We start from the raw sequence: 20,537 nt of genomic DNA on the forward strand, positions 1-20,537 counted from the left end.
AGTGAATGATTTAATGACAATATGAGAATAAACTCATGCACATTCTTCAGCTTTGCTAATATCAACACTTGATCGACGGTCTGGCTATTTAATGTTTTACAGTTAACTCCCCTTCTACACTGCCTTAGCTAGGAGAGCTTTGAAGAAATATACAAGTAGACACATTTTCACTTGAAGTGTACTCGTAATAGAACATTTATTATTTGCACGTACTAAAACACCTAAACACAAGAACAATGATAGTTGAATGTAGAAGATACTGGAAAGACAGTATTTAAAAAAACAATTATGTGCCCTTGTAGTTGAGGTCTCTTTGTGACCGCGTGTCGATGCGTCCCGTTCAGTGTGCAGAGGAACCAGCGCTGGTGTTCAAAACCGCACACGAACCCTCCATGAGTAGTTTGTGAGAACTTTGTCTTTTTTCTTCACAATGCAGGTGTATGTGCCTTCGTTGATGGCGTTGGCCACTATGGTAATGTGGTCGTCTTTCAAGGAGATGTAGTTGGGGTGAGAATACTCCAGCAGCTCCCCGTCTTTGTACCAGCTGAAAGAGAAGCCAAATGTTAGATGGCATTTGGGGAAACGAAACAACCATTGCTGCGACAGCATGGGACACTCACTATACTTTGCCTTTCTTCGATGCTATTTTTTTGCCGCAGCGAAAAGTCAGCTTCTTTCCTTCCATGACCAGCTTCTGCTTGGTTCTCGGGGGTGCCGGGGTCGGAGCCACAGTGGGGAAGGGGAACTCTGAGTAGCAACAAGTGGTTGTGTTTCAGTTTATGCTACAAATAGAACAAAGAGATAATCCTCTACCTGCCTGGAGACGTCACAACCATCCCTACTGAAACACAGATTACACTCCTGCCTATTTAATAGACACTTAGTGCACTTGGTGATCCCTCTGGCGCCATGGCAGTCTTATCAACGTAGTATCTCCCAACTGGATTCTGATAAACACAACAGGCCACAACTCAGTGTCTGCTTAAAAAACAGTCACTCGTCAATGCCGCAAAAATCCAAATTGACCTTGTGTGTCTCTAACCCTCAATCCACAGTCTGAAATTCCAGCGGTTTGGAGTTGCTTAGGAATTTTCCATAGCCGTACGTCTCCCAATCAACAATGAGGAACAGATTACTGCAAGCCAGGAATTGTATCCTCTTGCCTCTCTCCACACTGTCCCTTGTTGCTGACAAAAATCTCAGAAAGTCACAACAATCTGAGGGCTGTGACGGTCTAGAGGAGCCATATCCTGTTGTGCAACAGGAGACATCAGCACCAGTACATCCCATGATAAAAATATAAAATTTCAGACTGGTTATCAATAATTAGAGTAGAGACGTCAGTAGTCAGCAGGTACCTCCTCTGCTATCTGGGTCAAAACACACTCCCTTCCTAGAGATGCAGGTATTATCCAGATCTAAACATAAACTCCTCCAGTGGCTCTGGCAAATAATCTCTCTTCAAATCAGATTCTCTAAAACCTCATCACAGCTCTGCTTGGCTGGACCTGTTGGCTCCCGTTGCTCCATTGGCAAACGGTTCACAGCAGCTCCTTGTGCTGCTCAATTGAGACAACATTTTTTTTTTTTCCTTTGGTGTGCTGCTGCTTTCTGCCGCTGCTGAAGCTCACCATAGCAGAAATCGCAGCTGGACGGGCAGTGCTTCTGCATCAGCTTTCGCTTGCTGTCGCAATATCCTTTACGAGCCCAGGCTGGACAGATAAATAAACGGTCCAAACATCCTGAAAGAGATGGAGAGATTAAGAGAGTCGGAGGAGGATTAGAAGGCAGCTCTCCAGTCAGCAGCAGAAGAATTTGGATCCTCAATCTGCTTTTTGTTCCAGTGAAGATGACTCACAATAACACTGATAATGACTGGAGTACTTTATATTCATTAATGCCACATTGGCTCTCTAGCAGGACAAACATTGTGTTCCATTAGAGCTGGGTCACAGGTTGAGGTCCCTCCAGTTCATCCCAAGTCGACCTAGAGGTCATGATCATGCCAGGATCTTGCTGTGTAATACACTGCCCGGCCAAAAAAAAGTCACACTCTAATATTTTGTGGGACTGCCTGTAGCTTTGATTGCGGTGCGCATTTGCCGCGGCATTGTTTCGACAGCCTCGTACAACGTCACAGCATTTATTTCTGTCCAGCATTGCATTGATTTTTGGCCGAGTTCTTGTGTTTACGATAGGAGTCAAACCACTCTGCAAGGTCTTCTCCAACACATCCCATAGACTTTGAATGGGGTTAAGATCAGGACTGTGGGGGTCAATTGGTGTGTCAAAAAGATTCCTCAAGCTCTCTGGACCACTCTTTCACAATTTTTGGCATTGTTGTCCTGGAATAAAATCGTGCCATCCGGGGGAAACAATCCATTTATTGGATTGTCTGGTCATTCAGTACATTCAGATACTCAGCTGACTCAATTTTTTTGCTGAATAATATTGCTGAGCCTAGACTTGACCAACGGAAGCAACCCCTGATCATAACACTGCAATTTGCTTATTGAAACCCAAACGGTGATTTTTTTTTTTTGGTCGGGCAGTGTAGATTTCCTTTTGAGCTATTATCTGTGGCTCAGTGGTAAAGCGGGCGGTAGAGCAGGTCGTCCAATGTTCTGAGATCGGCGGTTCGATTCCCACTCCCGCCCCCTATGTGTGGTTGTGTGTATTACAGGGGCCTGTATAAACTAATATGCATGCGCGTGATTGACTAACAAAAACTAGAGTGTGTGTTCTTAATTTCCCTTCGGTGATTATAACAGTGTATGAAATAATTTTTTAAAAAATTACAAATAAATCTGTCTAAATGAACGATAATAGAAATCATTGATGATCAGTCATGGTTTTTGTGATCCGTGGCAACACACAGGCGATCAGGAACCTCTTACAAGCTGGATTGCTCTGCCTGAAAGCAGAATCAGACCTCAAACAGCACAATTGAAAAAAACATCATGTGTTCCAGTTGGTCTCATGTCTGTCAGTCAAAAAAACAAAACCACCTTTAGCACATTGATGCGATGGAGCAGTAAAACATACCATAGAGGCGTTGCAAGCCCCACACCTCATCCTGTGTGATCTGCTTCCGCCCTGTCAGCGTTGCATTCAGGTGCATTATAGCCTTCGGATCCAAAGAGTGCATCAGACCCAAGGCGTGGCCAATTTCATGAGTTGCCACATGGACAAGATCTGTTAGCCAGACTCCTGAAACACACAAAAGCCTTGTTTTGATTATTTTGTCATACAGTTGCTGTGCGTCCTGTGAGTTGTCAGTTCACAATCCATCACTTCATACACTAAACTTTAGAGGTTTGATGAAAACATGATAAAGATACATGCCTTTCTTCCAGCTGAAGCGCATATTTCCCAGAATCCAGTATTCGTGGTCGTCAAAGTGAATCTCACCATTCGGGGGGAAGAATGCATGAGCCAATTCTCCCGTAATGCCATCGAAACAATGGTGTAAGTAGGACTGCAGACAGTCTGTGTGGTTGATGGGGTAGAAGCCTGCCAAGACACAGAGACATACCTCAGAGCTGAGGACGGAACCCACCACCCCATTACTGCCCCTCTGTGTCGACCACAGCCAGAGTATGATGAATTACAAAGGACTTCTTCTGCACCCTTTATTGTAACGGATGACATCCATCCCTCTGGCTGTCAATGAGATTCAGAGGGGCAGATAAAGCAATATTCAGACTGGGTCGGTGTGCATGAATGAAAGAAAAACTTTTTTTTTCATTTATAATTATAAATCAAACTGGATATAAGCTGGGTAATATAGTCATGGTAGTGTGATTTATTAAGTCTGGAGGCAAAGACATTTCTGTGATGACAGCACAGAGAGAAAAACAGTAACCACAAGCCAAAGAACATCTGTTGGGGATTGATGCAACCACATAAAGAGGACCCACCGATCTTAATGTCTGCCTCTTGGTCCGGTGGCACCTCTCTGAAGCTGAACGGCGAGACGTCGCTCCACATGCCAAAGGCTTTGGCAAAGCCTCGACGTGTGTCGCTGGCATTTATTAAGTTGGTAGGAAAGGAGAGCAACCTGCTCAGAAATAGAGCAATTTAACACTGGACTCCACACGCATTCCTCTACAGTAAAGAAATCTGCCAAAATACAATGGCTACTGTTCACACACCAGAATTACTTCTCTATTTCAAGCCAACTGTCTCATCAAGAACTTTATGGGATCACATTTTATAACTCCGGAGAGAATAAAGTATCAGTGCAGCGGCCCAGAGATTACATTGTGGGTGGAACAGTCCACCATGTATAGCAGTGCTTACATTCAGTATTTTCACAAACGCAAATAGCAAGTTCTGCAGGGCCTTCATGCATGTACTTTTGATCCAACAGCTTTCATTTGACATCCAGACTGACACGATGAAAGGAAAGGCATTTGGACTGCTGTAATTAATTCCATTAAAGAGCAATGAGTCCACACCAACTTAAGTCTGACTTCAAAAAACCTGAACTTGGCCTACTTGAGGTGAAAAATATCTCTGCTTGCATTTTCCTGCCAAAACAAACCCCAGACTACCTTTCTGGTGATTTTTAAAAGACGTAGTTTCTTTTTTAGACTTTCGACAAGTCTACTGTGCTCTTGTGTTGACAAATAGAAGAATTGCAAGTGATTACTTGTATGTGAGCTTGAACTTGTCCCATTTGAGGTGCTCCGGCGTTAGGGTGTAACGCTTGTTCCTGGAGAGGTGTAGAACTTGTGAGCGGGCCTCTTTGCGAATGCCGATGAGCAGCACAGTGGTGTAAGCTTCTTCCTTGGACAAGAAAACCTTGAATTAATTACCTTCCAGAGACGAGAAGTTGGGAACTAAACCTTCAGCCATTTGAAGACAACCAATCTAAACATGACAGGAATGGGTTAGTTTTCCAAAGCTATCCGAATTCATTTTTGTAGACCTCCTGAGCCCCGTAAAGGATTTACGTACTTCATTATTAAACTCTGTGTGTCATCCTGACATCTAAACATCTGTTATTTGTTTTGCATCTGAGAGTTAGATTTTCATGCAAAAAACTTTCAATTCATGGACACGAGGAGTAATGGAGAGGAAAAGTGCGTTCCATACATCGAGCTTGATCCTTTCCACAGACAGACTGCGGCAGACGTGTCTTTGGGGATGGCTAACATCAGCTCAAAGTGATCACCCGTGGATTTCATGTTGTTTTATTGCTTTGAAGGGATTCTATGGGTGTTTTTCATTTTAGTGCTTTCATAAATAATCTGTGGCTCATGTTAAGTTCTGGTTTGCTTTTGCTGCAATATTCCACATTAGTGTTTGGATCAGCTGAAAACACCAATAACTTCTTATGGAGATGGATTTTAGTAATAAATCCACTTTTCAACACTTTAAAGTCACTCAACCCGTGAATCTGACACCAGGAGCCTGAGATGTGATTCAGTGGGAGGGCTTCCTATCCTAAATGATGCATATGAAGAGGATTTAAAGAGGAAGCAAAATTAAAAAAACTGCCGCTAGTGACCAGCGTCACTTGGATAATGAAGTCATTTTCAAATCAGTGTGACACTTTTTGTTTGCATGATTTGATGCATTGACTACAGCAAAGAGTTAAGTCCTCAGAGTAGGTTTGTCCAATCAGCATGAAGACTTGGATTAGATGGTTTGCTTTACAAAAGTGTTTGTCTGATCATCCAACAGGACTGAATCTGCACCACCGAATGGACACTGGGATTGTTGGAGCATTATTAGTTAACTTTTGTAACTTTCTGAGCTTGAAGATCTGACATATACGGTTATTTAAAGAGTTATCAAACTTTCTCGAGAGGGGTTTGAATATCTGTCTCAAACTTGTTTTTGTTTATCAGACTTTTTATGTTTTTAATGCTATCGCTTTGGATCCACCACATTCCTTTGGAAAAGAGGAGAGTGACAGAAAGTCTGCACCGTTGTCTGTTCTGAGCTCATATATGTTAAATCCTTTCACTTGTGAATCTGATCACGAACAGAAATGACAATAAAAGTTTCATCAAGGCTAATTAGATAATTATGCATGTTTTAAACCATTTGACTGGTGGAACCAAGGAAATGCTCCAGCATTCTCCTCATTGGGAAAAATGCTGATGATGGAGTGCAAATATCGAAGCGTGTGCCTTCAGTTTGAGTTCAACACCTTATCCTCTTGTTCCTGTTTTTGTTTTGCCCCTCCAAAACAAATGGATTGAGTACTTCCTTCATTTCCTTGCCCAAACAGGGAAAGCGAAGCAGCCTGACCCCCACGGCTGTGTTAAATTAACTCAATGGCATCTGTTGCCCGATAAAAGTCATTTTTCTGCTTTATATGGACTGATCATTGTTTTATACAGCAGTTGCTTTCCTGGCCTCCCCTAACTCACTGCAGCCTTAATAATTTATGAGATGTTTAATATTGTGAAGCCAGCCCAAATCTTTCTTGATGTGTCTTCCTGTAAATCTAATCTCAAACTTTGGCACAAATAAAGATGAACCCTCGGCTGCAAGGACTGAAACAAGTGAACTAGACTAAACCTTGAAGCCAGTAATGAGCACCGACTTGAAGGACAAATCCCAGAAGATCCTGGGGGAGTCTGGAGGAGTTCTAGTTCCGAAGTCAGTGGAAAACATGGATTATGGTTTCCATCCTTACTTTGAGGAAGATTCTTTAATCAACTGAGACATTAATGCATTTATACTTAAAAACTCTCCTTTACTGCTGCTGTAATTGTTTCTGGTAGGCCACAAGAAGCTTATCTAAGGATGTAATGTAATCCTGAACAGCAGTCTTCTTGATTGACACGGTGAGTGTGTGGCAAAGGAAATGACATAATGTTCAGCTCTGATTCGCGGTGGGTGGGTGGCAGCAGAAGAACACATTTATCCTCTGAACTGAAGATTTAACTGGACAAGGATCTATTCTATAATCCAATTTCAGTAGTTCTCAAACTTCCCCATCCCCAAACATTGACTACATCTGGTGCAACAGCTGAGTGAATTCTTCTTAAAACGTTCTACTATTATAAAATGCTGAGCCCTGCAACCATTCTTGTGTTTACCAAGAGAAAGAAATGTGTAACAATGACAATCAATCTACTCTGAAAAAATGCTGACTCTGAATTATACAACCCCAAACCAGTGAAGTTGGGACGTTTTGTAAATCGTGAATAAAACCAGAATACAATGATTTGCAAATCCCTTTCAACCTACAGTATATTCAATTGAAAACACAGCAAAAACAAGATACTTAATGTTCAAAATGGTAAACATTGTTATGTTTTGCAAACATCAGCTCACTTGGAATTTGATACCTGCAACATGTTCCCAAAAAAAGCTGGCACAAGTGGCAAAAAAGACTGAGAAAGTTGAGGAATGCTCATCAAACACTTATTTGGAACATCCCACAGGTGAACGGGCTACTTGGGAACAGTTGCATGCTATGATTGGGTATAAAAGCAGCTTCCCTGAAATGCTCAGTCATTCACAGACAAGGATGGGGCAAGGGTCACCACTTTGTGAACAAACACGTGTGCAAATTGTCGGACAGTTTAGGAACAACATTTCTCAACGAGCTAATGCAAGGAATTTAGGGATTTCATCATTTTATCATCATAAGGTTCAAACAATCTGAAGAAATTACTGCATGAAGGTGGCAAGGTGGAAAACCGACATTGAATAGCCGTGACCTTTGATCCCTCAGGCGGTACTGCATTAAAAACCAGCATCACTCTGTAAAGGATATCATCACATGGGCTCAGGAGCACCTCAGAAAACCACTGTCAGTAACTGCAGTGTGTTGCTATATCCGTAAGTGCCAGTTAAAACTCTACTATGCAAAGCAAAAGCCATTTATCAACAACACCCAGAAACCCCACCGGCTTAGCTGTACATAAGCTCATCTACGATGTACTGATGCAAAGTTGAAAAGTGTTCTGTGGTCTGACGGGTCCACATTTCAAATTGTTTTTGAAAAATGTGGTTGGTCTTGTCCTCCGGACCAAAGAGGAAAAGAACCATCTGGACTGTTACAGGCGCAAAGTTCAAAAGCCAGCATCTGTGATGGTATGGTAGTGTATTAGTGGCCAAGGCATGGGCAATTTACACATCTGTGAAGGCACCATTATTATTATTCCAGCAACACTTGTTGATAACTCAGTAGTTTCACAATGATTCTGAAATGGATGATGCACTAAGATCTATTTGGTGTGATATATGTCATGAATCTATATGGACACAATTTATTTAACTATCAAAAGTCACCCTCTCAAAGGGAAATTATTTATTGATCATATAATTAGGTTTATTTCTGATATGGTCCTGCCTTTTAAGATACAAACATAATTTAGAGAACGTGTCATGACGTCACTTCCGTAAACACCTGGCAATTTCTACGTTGTCATAAATTTGAAAGTATAACATGAAAATGTTATGTAATAAGTTGACAATATCTCATTTTCATGTTACATTGCATTGTAATCTATAATAACCCGCAACTTTTACCTTATAAAAATAAAATTTCAAAACTCCAACTTTCACTGATTGGTTTTCTGTTTCCGACGTGGAAGCGATGCTCACAAATAACAGAATCACCAAAACGCACGGCAACAGGTAAAAAAATGGGTTTTGTTACAGTATTTACAGCGCAGACAATCTGTTGTCCGTGTCAAACTGAAGTATCATGAAGTGGTCGCGACATACCTCTATCCTCCAGGAGGGAAACGCTGTGCTTTGCTGCATCCCTGCGAGAAGAAGAGCGAGCAGCGCAGCGGCCAGCAGAGGAGCGAAGCCCCAGCCGCCGCTGCGCAAACCGAGCGTCTGACAGCACGCCATGGCTGCGATATCACACCTCCAAAAAACAAACACAAAGTCTCAGGCAAGACTACATAGGTTTACCATTCATTCTACTTTGTGGCCATTGCACTTTTCCGCAATCCGTTATTTATTGGACAGCTTGAATGTGCGTCGGCGCAGTGCAGCCTGCGGACCGGGTACTGGGAGCGATGCACCGTCAGCTCCGCTCGGTTCTCTTCCCCAGTGCGCCTGCCAGACAGCCGGTTTCATATTACTGAAGATGGGGCAGGGGGTCAGTGTCGAGACAACATAATGAAAACCAAACGCGGTCTGCCCATCTAACCACTTCATGCAACCACCAGAGCTCATTTAAAATGGGATCAGATGTCTTATTCTGAGCGTCACATTCTTCTTCATTTTCTGCTTATCCCGCTGTATAGCAGAACAGACAGAACATCACCCTGATTGGTGCATTTTATTACCATTTTATTACCATGATACTGCAGTTTGACACGGAAAACAGATTGTCTGCTTTGTAATTATTGCAAAAAAAAATAAATCAATTTTTACCTGTTGCCGTGCGTTTTGGTGATTCTGTTATGTGTGAGCATCGCTTCCACGTCAGAAACAGAAAACCAATCAGTGAAAGTTGGGGTTTTTACATTTTATTTTTATAAGGTAAAAGTTTCGGGTCATTATAGATTACAATGCAATGCAACATGAAAATGAGATATTGTCAACTTATTATATTGACTTTACACTTAACCCAAATCAGTGTTTACACAGAGCGTGCAGTTTTCTCACCAAAATATATTCATTGTCCTGACTGCCTGACAAAGAACTCCTTCTTGTTGTTTATTGTTGTACGATGTTTAAAAAGTTTCAAGTTGTGTCTTTTCATGTTGTAACTTTCAGGCAGTTCTGTCCAAGAAGGACACTGTGTCGCCAAAATGGCAGTAACTACAGACTGTATGCAGATGGATTGCACTGAAATGGAAAACTTGATTATTTTGCAGTATGTAGCCACAAGATGACACAAGCCAGTGTCTTACTGTGCTGTTCCCAAACCTGGATAAATACAGAGGGTTGCGTCAGAAAGGTCATCCGGCGTAAAACTTTTGCCAAATCAAACGTGCTTATCAAACCTATGATTCCATACCGGATCGGTCGAGGCACGGGTTAACAACGACCGCCATCGGTGCTGTTGACCTACAAGGTGCCAGTGGAGAAGAAGGAGAGGAGGAAAGTGTGTTTGTAGGAAGAGAGAAAAGAGGAACGCCAAGAGCATAGGACTGAGAGTAGGGACGTTGAATGTTGGAACTATGACAGGAAAAGGTAGAGAGTTGGTTGACATGATGCAGAGGAGGAAGGTAGACATCCTGTGTGTCCAGGAGACCAGGTGGAAAGGTAGCAAGGGTAGAAGTTTAGGACCAGGGTTCAAGTTGTACTCTCATGGTGTAGATAGGAAGAGAAATGGAGTAGGAGTTATCTTGAAGAAGGAGTTTGTTAGGAATGACCTGGAGGTAAAAAGAGTGTCAGATAGAGTGATGAGTCTGAAGCTAGAAATCGAAGGTGTGATGTTCAATGTTGTTAGTGGGCATGCTCCACAGGTAGGATGTGAGCTGGAGGAGAAGGAGAAATTCTGGGTGGACTTTGACGAAGTGATGCAGAGCATACCTAGAAGTGAGAGAGTTGTCAGTGGTGTAGACATCAATGGACACGTTGGGGCAGGAAACAGAGGTGATGAGGAGGTGATGGGCAGGTTTGGTATCCAGTAGAGGAACGCAGAAGGACAGATGGTAGTTGACTTTGCAAAAAGGATGGAAACGGCTATAGTGAATACTTTCTTCCAGAAGAGGCAGGAACATATGGTGACCTATAAGAGTGGAGGTAGGAGCACACAGGTAGACTACATCTTGTGTAGACGATGTAATCTGAAGGAGATCAGTGACTGCAAAGTAGTGATAGGCGAGAGTGTAGCCATACAGCATAGGATGGTGGTGTGCAGGATGACTCTGGTGGTGAGGAAGATGAAGAGGGCAAAGGCAGAGCAGAGGACAAACTGGTGGAAGCTGAAAAAGGAAGAGTGTTGCATGACTTTTAGGAAGGATTTAAGACAGGCTCTGGGTGGTCAGGAGGTGCTTCCAGGTGACTGGACAACTACAGCTAATGAGATCAGGGAGACAGGTAGGAGAGTACTTGGTGTTTCATCTGGAAGGAAAGTAGATAAGGAGACTTGGTGGTGGAATGAGGAGGTACAGGAGTGTATACAGAGAAAGAGGTTAGCTAAGAAGAAGTGGGACACAGAGAGGATTGAGGAGAGTAGACAGGAGTACAGAGAGATGCAGCGTAAGGTGAAGGTAGAGGTAGCAAAGGCCAAACGAAGTTAGACAGTAAGGAGGGAGAGACTAATCTATACAGGTTGACAAGACATAGAGACAGAGATGGGAAAGACGTGCAGCAGGTTAGGGTGATTAAGGACAGGGATGGAAGTCTATTGACAGGTGCCAGTGGTGTGATGGGGAGATGGAAAGAGTACTTTGAAGAGTTGATGAACGTGGAAAATGAGAGAGAACAAAGACTAGAAGAGGTGACTGTTGTGGACCAGGATGTAGCAAAGATTAGTCAGGATGAAGTGAGGAGGGCATTGAAGAGGATGAAGAGTGGTAAGGCAGTCTGTCCTGATGATATACCTGTAGAGGTATGGACGTGTCTAGGAGAGGTGGCAGTAGAGTTTCTGACTGGGTTGTTCAACAGGATCTTAGATAGTGAGAAGATGCCTGAGGAATGGAGGAGAAGTGTGCTGGTGCCCATTTTTAAGAACAAGGGAGATGTGCAGAGGAAACTATCTCTAAACAAATTTCAACTAAATCCTGTTCTTAATCATACGTAACCTTTTTCTTTATATTGTCGCAATAAGTCTTACAAATTTTCTGTGACCTGATTTTTCATTTAGTGACGGATTGCTAATAGGAACACATCGCTGCTCGGAACTATTGCGTCACTTGAGTTTCTTCGAGCTGCGTGCGACGTTGCACTCCTCGAGGAGGAAATGGCGGCCGCCAGGTACTGCGGGGTTCACAGTGGTCGCACAGGAAAATACTATCGAAGTTGACACGTAGGCTGCCCGACTGCCACTCACCGGATGAGGTTCGGTGGATACAGAAGAATGTTTTTAAGCGGAGACCGAGCAGGTTTGCTTCGGACGGTGAAGACGTGACGGGTGAGCGCTGCTGTCAGACATTTATCCTCTCTGTCCCTTCACTCAGAACGTTAGCGCGGCGGCTAGTGGGTTAGCTGTAATCTCATAATCTCGGCAGTTGGCCTGATGTTTTATGACCCCACCTGCTGTAGCCTCCCTCTCGTGGTGGGAAATGTAGTTTACTTTTTCGTGAAGTCGCGTTTAGCCTGAGCGTTGGAGTCAGTGTAACAGAAACCTAGAGTTGAGTGATATCTCAGCGTCGAAACCGCCCACTTCACCTTTTCTTCAGAGTGTAGCAGCTGGTAGGAGTGTTAGTGATGGCCTCAGCACCGTGTCAGGTTGTTGTCCACTGCGGGCTGACACAAGGAGGAGTAGGAGCATGAGGAATTACATTACAGAGAGTAAAATTAAACCGCTAATTTAGGTTGAGTATCCTAGAAATTTACCTGAAGTTCTGCATCTCAAAACAACCATTTCTCTATCTCCATAGTGTTATATATGCATGATTTGACCCCAATATAGTGGCAAAAAGTTAATACCTTTGACTTGATTTAACAATAATTCACATACATTGTAAGAGACATTTCAAACAGTCTTTCAAATATGGATGGGTATCACTCTGCTCTGTTCTAATAGGGGAAATGGCAATTTTTACGTGAAATCTGGGATTTTGTCACGTCTTGTCAACTGCCTTCTAATTTTACTGGTATATTTTCACTGCTGCAGGATAACCAGACTGAGGTTTGGGAGCGTCATTGGTACTCTAGAACCCTTGGAGAAGAATGGCCAAAGAGCAGGAAAAAAGCAAAGTGCAAACATTTGTACTGTCTGGATCTAATGGTCACAATGGCCAACAGTGGCTGACTGGTACGAATAACATGGTCAGTCCCTCTCAAGGCACTGATCACATGTCCAGAATGGCCCGCGTCGCCTCGGATGTGAGGCAGAAGTGTGCTGCTTACGTGCTTGCTCTGAGGCCATGGAGCTTCAGTGCTTCGCTCACACCAGTGGCTCTTGGCAGCGCCTTGGCGTACAAACTGGAGGGCTCTGTGGACCTGGTCATCCTGATGGTGTGTGCCGTGGCGGTTCTCGTCGTCCACGGAGCCGGAAACCTTGTAAATACGTACTATGACTTCACCAAAGGAATTGACCACAAAAAGAGTGATGACAGGACTCTTGTGGATGAAATCTTGGCAACACAGGATGTTGTTATGTTCGGAGCATTGTTGTATTCTTTGGGGTGCTTGTGTGCTACACTGCTTTACTTCCTGTCTACGCTCAGACTGGAGCACCTAGCCCTGATTTACTTCGGGGGACTGTCCAGCTCTTTTTTATACACTGGAGGTGAGTAAAATATTAACACTTTGGCATTTACTGCATCACTTATACACACATGCACACGCATACATGTGTGTGTTGTAGTTCCATGCTATTACTAAATGTGGACGTGAAAGAGCACAGACAGAAGTACAGAAGTCTTGCTTCCTGTAATGGTCAGTCTGTGTTTTCAGTAGAAGCTAAAATGAATGGGAAATACGTCTCCAATTTTACTTTCCTTTAACAAAACTCATTGTCTTTCTTCTCCTGCAATTCGGCACATGGCTACTTCTTCTGCTCACGTACCACTACAGCGTATTTTGTCAGCCCAGCCACGACTGGTTTGGATCTCCAGCCTCAGAAAGGAACTATAGACCAGTAAAGACTCAGTGCACCAGACCCCTGACTGATGAACTACTGTAAATTATGCCAACTACACTTGTAGGATAAGCTGTTCTGAATGGTTGTTGGGCAGCTTTAAATATTTAACTGAGTGGAAGTGGTTGAGTGAATGAAGATATCATGAGCGACCTCAAACTCTCTCACCTTGTTCAATATCTGGAACCCCCACCAGCCTTTCAGAATGAAGAAATACTCTTTGAGGGGAGGAGAACTTTTAGTCGTACTGTTCTAACTACAGGGAAAGTGTAAAAAAGTGACCCGACTGATGCTCATCTGCATTGTCTGTATTTTGATGGATGATAATAATAATATGGAGTTAAATGTGTGAGTTCATCGTTGGTGTTTGGATTTTCTTTTATTCTTATGCACTAGTCAGAGTGTTTCTCTTGATGTTGATGTATTTTCCATGAAGAGTGACAACAAAGACTTTCTCATCATAATCTGTTCCAATTGGCTGTTGCAGCTGCTGGGTCCAGCAGATTTCGGTGAACTGACCCTTTAATGCAGGGTAACAGTCATGTTACAGTTCTTGAAGTGAACAGAGCACACACCCTTACTCAGAGCTCCATTTGGCAAAGAAGGGGGAGACTTGGAGCGCAATTTAATGAGCTCTTCTGCAGCCTGATTTTGTCATCAAAGCTAATATTATGGAATTTGCCCCAGATGAGGGTTTATGGGGCATAAATCAAATAAGTATGTCTATCCCATGCACTGGAGGACTTTTCTCTGATGCAAAATTGAAAATAATCGTGACAAATGGGAGCAAAAATTACTTTTTTAATGCATTGTCCTTGAAATACAACTATTTGGGGGTATTTGAATGTTTGGCTGAAAATGTTTGTGATGTGATTCTCATTGTTAATCAGAAGGTTTAATGTGTTCTGTCCATTCTTTTCAGGCATCGGCTTCAAGTATGTGGCCCTTGGAGATGTGGTTATCCTCATCACCTTCGGCCCGCTGGCGGTCATGTTTGCCCACGCGGTGCAGGTCGGTTACCTGTCGGTGCTGCCTCTGGTGTACGCCGTCCCGCTGGCCCTGAACACCGAAGCCATCCTCCACAGCAACAACACGAGAGACATGGACTCTGACAAACAGGCGGGCATCGTCACCCTGGCCATCCTGGTGGGGCCCACGCTGTCATACGTCCTCTACAACCTTCTGCTTTTTGTCCCCTACGTGCTCTTCTGCATCCTTGCCACCCGCTACACCATCAGCATGGCGTTGCCTCTGCTCACGCTGCCCATGGCCTTCCCTTTGGAGAAGCAGTTCCGCAGCCGATGCTACGCTAAGATCCCAAATAAGACGGCCAAGCTTAACCTTCTCATGGGACTGTTCTATGTGTTTGGTATTATTCTAGCACCCCCCGGAAGCCTGCCCTTGCTGTAATGAACTAGTTTAACTATTTCAAAACCTTTAACACAAACTAGTTGGTCTGATGGCTTTTTCAGGATTTAATTTATTGTCTAATTTATACGTTAAACAGATGCAGTTGAGGTCATCCTCTGACACTGAAAACATAATCGGATGTATTTTCAATATTGAAGATGCTGTAATGTTCTGGTAAAAATGAGAGATGTTGTCGTTTTGTAGAGGAAGACAATGTTTTGATCACACAGACGATACACAGACCTTCTGTTGCCATATTAACGCAGACACAACACTGAACTTCAAACATTCTGTGCTCTGTAAGTTCTCTTTGCTACATACTTATCTTTATCCCTTTTTTTTTGTGAAGAAATAGCATTACGTTGGCTTGTAATAAAACTCAAAATGCTGATGTCCCCTGTCTTTAATTTGGACTAAAACTAAAGCTGACTTTTCTTCCAGCCAAAACAGTGTGAATGTTTGATGATATATACATATGTCTATATACCAGTCAAATGTTTGGACACACCTTCACTTTCAGTGTTTTGTCTTTATTTTTGTTACTTTATGCACTGTGGATGCAAACTGAAGAAAGCAAAACTGTGAAACATGATGTATGGAATTACGTATCAAAAAATTGTGGAAGAACTCATTTTGTATTCCTCAAAATGGCCACACCCACAAGTATACACAACAGCCATTTCCATCCTTTTTGCAGGATTTACCTCCGTCTGTGCTAAGAAACCATGACTAAGGAAAAAGAGTGGTGAGGAAGACAAGTGGACTTCTGACCATTGGAAATCTGCTGTGGACTAATGGGTCCACATTTGAGATCTTGGGTTCCCTCTGCTGTGTGTTTGTGTGACGCTGAACAGGCGAATGACGGTCTCGACAAAGTGGTTCCCACAGTGAATTATGAAGAATTGCTGATCTGGTGGCGCTGATGGGTACTGAATCAAAATTCAAGGCGCATTGAAACACCATGGCGACCACAGCTTCCTGCCGTCCCATCCGGTTTTTGTTCAGTTGGACAAACACCTCCTGGCTGTGTAAGGGTTATGTGACGAGGGAGAAGAGCGATTGAGTGCTGCATCACATGACCTGACCTCCACAGTCACTTGATCTAAGCCCAATCGAGATGATCTGGGATGAGATGTACTTTGATGTTTTTTGTTTTCTTATCTCCATCATGTGACAGTTTGATGGCCATCAGGCAAGTTGGATCATACATTTGTCATTACCATGAGAATAAGATCAAACATGAAGATTATGTTGAACATTAACCATCAAACCCTGTTCTCCTGCCTTAATTCAGTTCCATTTTACAAGGTTGGTAATCAGTAAATGCACATAATTAATAAATGTGACACAGCTTTTATTTTAAAAGAACATAAATTGTTACTCATCCACAGCCGACATTGAACAAAACGCTTATTTACAGAAGTCTCCGGCTAGACCAGCAGGGGGCAATGTAGAACCAGCAGAATCCCCTGGAGCCTCTGACGTTTCAACAACCGAGTGTTGGTAGCAAGGCCAGAATTATCTGTACGTTCTTTATCTTGTATTGACGATGAATCAGTTTATTGTGTTAATTACATCCCGCTTCAAAGCGGTGATGTATTGTAATTGTCAGTGTTTGTGTGTTCGTCCATTCATTCGTATGTCAACCAAATATCTTCGCAACAGTTGCAGATAGATGAAACAAAAATTACATTACTCGGCAGCAAAGGGGATGAAAATGAGATGATGACCTTGACCTTGGGAAAACTAAATGAAGGTCAAATTTTAACTTTTGTACACTCTGGAACTGGATCAGATGGAAAGACGAGGGAGAAGGCCAGTGTGAGTAAGATTATAGATCAAAGCTGGTGCTTTGATCTATGACAGCAGAGTACTCGCTTTGATATTTGACCTATGGAAGTCGGTCAGGGTAAAATTTTGAATTCATGTGTGTCGCGGGATATTGCAGTCTCTGACTGCAATGGCTCTTGTTTTAAATGTACATTTGTTATAGTAAACGATGTGAATCTTTGCCATTTTATCTAAAGTGTATTGCTATTTTCATCTTGTGTTATTTAATTAACTTATTCTCCTCAATAAAAAAAAAAACAGAAAGCACAGACGCCGTATGATTAGAAAGCATTCCAAGATGGATTTTTTTTTAAAATTTTATATACTGATTTTAATCCCCAAAGGGAAATTAGTGGTACACTCTAGTTGAATGAATCAAGAATATATATATATATATATATATATATATATATATATATATATATATATATATATATATATGTGTGTGTGTGTGTGTGTGTGTGTGTGTGTGTGTGTGTGTGTGTGTGTGTGTGTGTGTACAGGCCCTGAACACATAGACTCTCACAGGGGTCACAGGGGGCCTGTACCTGTGCAGGGGGAGGTTGAGTGGTGGGCAGCCCCCTTTGTGGTGCGTCCAAATGAGCAACTTGTAAGGGGGGCAGCGCCTTGCTCAGGGGGCCTTGGCAGTGCTCTGGAGGTGAACTGACACCTCCCACTGTCAGCTCACACAATCCAGGTGTTTTTTGGGCGGGAGTTGGAATTGAACCGTCGATCTTAGAACAATCGGACGAGCCGCTCTACCACTGAGCCACCGCCGCCCCTCCAATATCATTTAATAAGATGTGACATTCTTTTTAGCTTTGTATTATGATCAGCACAAGTAGATGTAAACACAGGCCTGTTATTCTGGGGCATGAGACGATGAAATTGCTCTGAGACCCTAACCCCCCCCCCTCCCCCCAAGGTTCCATCAAAGGCAAAAAAAGTAGAAATTGGGGGAATTATATCGTGTTTCTGTGCTGAACATACATATTAAACTCTCCATTTACTTCTAAAACGTCGCTTAATGTAAAAAATTGCGCTAAGCCCGCTGCCGTCAGCCGAGGCGGTGAGTGTCGTGCGGCTGCTTTCATGGAAGTCACTGCAAACCAGAATGTTTTGTTTGTTCCGAGGACCGTCAAGGCAGCGTCGGTGACGTCACGCATGGGCGTGTTGTCATGGCTGTGTGCCGTAAATCCTTTCAATTTAGTAAACAGTTATTTGTTGTGAAATAGGTATGGTCATCGTTGGCGGTGGAGCGTGACGTGGGATTTCTTTCTCCCGTGAAGTGGCTGTTGGTGTCGGAGCCGCGGTGAGGAGCTGCCCGGCGGAGGGCTCCGGTCTGGAGCTGTCAGGTTAGCCCCACGGAGCTAGCTAGCTAGCTAGCGTCCACCCTGAGCTAATCCCACCCTCCTGTCAGGATCCACGGTTCTCTCATTAATGTCCCCGTTCACACAGGGCTTACAACACTCCGCTAGTCGGTGATACATTAATGTGTGATCGGCTGAAGAGCTCGCCATCGTTACAGTCCATTTACTGTCATGTCAGAAACAAGCCTTTATCTAAATATCCACATGTTCGGGGGACTCTCCAGCCGTCGGTTGTTCATTCACCATGTCTTCAGTTCACCAGCACCGCTGGCTGACTGTTCGCAGGCTGTGTCAATGACTTTTGGCCAATAACGCCGTGGATCTGACGCTATTTCTGTCACAGTATTAACAGGAATTAACGCTATTAAATCGCCAAATCTCGCACAACGTCTGGTGGTTCCGTTCGGGAACAGGTGACTCCGGTCGTTTGACTCCAGTCCAGCTGTCAGTCCCGTCCGGGTGTGAGGGCCGGGCGTGAGGGCCGGGCGTGAGGGCCGGGCGTGAGGGCCGGGCGTGAGGGCCGGGCGTGAGGGCCGGGCGTGAGGGCCGGGCGTGAGGGCCGGGCGTGAGGGCCGGGCGTGAGGGCCGGGCGTGAGGGCCGGGCGTGAGGGCCGGGCGTGAGGGCCGGGCGTGAGGGCCGGGCGTGAGGGCCGGGCGTGAGGGCCGGGCGTGAGGGCCGGGCGTGAGGGCCGGGCGTGAGGGCCGGGCGTGAGGGCCGGGCGTGAGGGCCGGGCGTGAGCTGTGACCTGATGACACCACAGGATGTAGAGCAGTTCTCCTGTTCGGTACCCAGCACAACAAATACATTTCCTGATATTAAAATTTTCACTGAACAGATTAAAAACATTCGTTAAAAGAGTGAAGAGCACTGCAAGTCTCGTACACTCACTAAAAGCATGGAAGACTGTCTCACGAAGGGGACAGAAGGGACACTGGCTGGACACGGCAGGGTTAAAACAGATAAAAGCATTGGAACCGACGGCACCATGTAAAATCCTCCACTGGAGGTCGGCTGTTTTTTTTCTTGAGGGGAAGTTTGTATTCTTCTTTTTCCTCTTCCTCTTCCTCTTCTTCTTCCTCCTCCTCCTCCTCCTTTCAGCTTTTCCCTTCAGGGGTCGCCACAGCCAATCATTTGTCTCCATCTAACCCTGTCTTCTGCATCCTCTCACACCAACTACCTTCATGTCCTCTTTCACTACATCCATAAACCTCCTCTTTGGTCTTCCTCTAGGCCTCCTGCCTGGCAGTTCAAACCTCAGCATCCTTCGACGAATATATTCACTATCTCCTCTGGACATGTCCAAACCATCTCAGTCTGGCCTCTCTGACTTTATCTCCAAAACCTCTAACATGTGCTGTCCCTCTGATGTACTCATTCCTGATCCTATCCTTCCTGGTCACTCCCAGAGAGAACCTCAGCATCTTCATCTCTGCTACCTCCAGCTCTGTCTCCTGTCTTTTCCTCAGTGACACTGTCTCTAGACCAAACAACATCGCTGGTCTCACCACAGTTTTGTACACCTAGTTTTGTACACCTAGTACACCTACACACATGTAGAACAATCAAAGATGCCCATAAATATTCTGTTGTTTAAGATTTTCATTCAATTGCAACAAACAATGAAGTTATCAGATGCAGGTATTCAGGTTGACACATCAGGACACAAGGTATGTGAAATTCCAGCAGAAAAATACAGAAACTGTAAAATACAACACTTGTTCAGTCCGCATGTCAGGTCTGCTTGGAGGGCAGTGGTAGACGTGCAAAGTGTCATGTTATGAACTTTTTCAAGTTCATAACAAAGAAAATCTGCTCACACTGATATGTGGAGTCAAACAAAACTTAGCTGAATAGTTTCTTTGCAAATGTGTATCTGTAAAGTTGCACTGGTCCAGCTGTCAGAGAGCTGCGGGTGTTGCTGCGTCACTCGCTGTCACCCTGAAGCTCCATCAGCTCCATCAGGTGAGGTGGAGTATCATCAGGGTGAAAGGAGAGGAGAGTAACAACACTTCCTTTTTGATAGCGCAAAGATCCCTCAAGCGAGGGACGTGATGACTGCCATGTACCTCTTTGTTTGCACATCCGTATCCCCACCATGACGCCCTGGTGCTGGGCTCCGTTAGTGACAAGTGTGTCTGGAAAAGTTGTAGCTTTGTCCCGAATTTGATAAAAATCAGTCACTGCAGTGTGGTTCTCCTTCTGAGCCACCTCTCATTGGGACATATTAAACCTCCAT

The 20,537-nt window shown here is 44.0% G+C and overlaps 3 protein-coding genes across 4 annotated transcripts in view; 2 read left to right on the top strand and 1 right to left on the bottom strand.

Annotated features, from left to right (window-relative positions):
• Positions 1 to 177: 177 nt before the first annotated feature.
• mmp23ba (matrix metallopeptidase 23ba) lies at positions 178 to 9,049 on the bottom strand. 2 transcript variants are annotated; one of them, XM_068342380.1, is made up of 8 exons: positions 8,701 to 9,049; positions 4,655 to 4,791; positions 3,921 to 4,060; positions 3,346 to 3,513; positions 3,046 to 3,210; positions 1,632 to 1,742; positions 621 to 747; positions 178 to 544 (listed from the first exon to the last, which is right to left on the bottom strand). In XM_068342380.1, exons 1-8 carry the CDS (start codon positions 8,830 to 8,832, stop codon positions 370 to 372), a joined length of 1,155 nt encoding a protein of 384 aa, XP_068198481.1. In that variant the 5' UTR covers positions 8,833 to 9,049; the 3' UTR covers positions 178 to 369. The 2 variants fall into 2 exon arrangements, with proteins under 2 accessions (XP_068198481.1, XP_068198490.1); XM_068342389.1 differs by having other exon boundaries at positions 4,655 to 4,787; positions 8,896 to 9,046.
• Positions 9,050 to 11,756: 2,707 nt separating this feature from the next.
• ubiad1 (UbiA prenyltransferase domain containing 1) lies at positions 11,757 to 15,489 on the top strand. The gene is made up of 3 exons (XM_068342401.1): positions 11,757 to 12,016; positions 12,722 to 13,339; positions 14,613 to 15,489. Exons 2-3 carry the CDS (start codon positions 12,778 to 12,780, stop codon positions 15,098 to 15,100), a joined length of 1,050 nt encoding a protein of 349 aa, XP_068198502.1. The 5' UTR covers positions 11,757 to 12,016; positions 12,722 to 12,777; the 3' UTR covers positions 15,101 to 15,489.
• A 2,615-nt stretch (positions 15,490 to 18,104) lies between these two features.
• The window catches only part of mib2 (MIB E3 ubiquitin protein ligase 2), a 41,262-nt gene continuing 38,829 nt past the window's right edge, over positions 18,105 to 20,537 (top strand). Inside the window, exon 1 of the mRNA XM_068330366.1 lies at positions 18,105 to 18,285. The gene's annotated coding sequence lies outside the window, so the exon portion shown is untranslated. The remainder of the gene's footprint in view (positions 18,286 to 20,537) is intronic.

The sequence above is a fragment of the Antennarius striatus genome, chromosome 2, assembly GCF_040054535.1.
Source record: "Antennarius striatus isolate MH-2024 chromosome 2, ASM4005453v1, whole genome shotgun sequence".
Taxonomy (NCBI): Eukaryota; Metazoa; Chordata; class Actinopteri; order Lophiiformes; family Antennariidae; genus Antennarius; species Antennarius striatus.

Excerpts from the sequence above, each read along its gene's own strand:
- mmp23ba (XM_068342380.1), bottom strand. The coding sequence starts at position 8,832 with ATGGCGTGCTGTCAGACGCTCGGTTTGCGCAGCGGCGGCTGGGGCTTC. Across the intron at positions 4,792-8,700 it reads TTCCCTCCTGGAGGATAGAG|GAAGAAGCTTACACCACTGT; the intron begins GTATGTCGCGAC and ends TTCTTGTCCAAG. Across the intron at positions 3,211-3,345 it reads GCGCTTCAGCTGGAAGAAAG|GAGTCTGGCTAACAGATCTT; the intron begins GCATGTATCTTT and ends TGTGTGTTTCAG.
- ubiad1 (XM_068342401.1), top strand. The coding sequence starts at position 12,778 with ATGGCCAAAGAGCAGGAAAAAAGCAAAGTGCAAACATTTGTACTGTCT. Across the intron at positions 13,340-14,612 it reads CTCTTTTTTATACACTGGAG|GCATCGGCTTCAAGTATGTG; the intron begins GTGAGTAAAATA and ends CATTCTTTTCAG.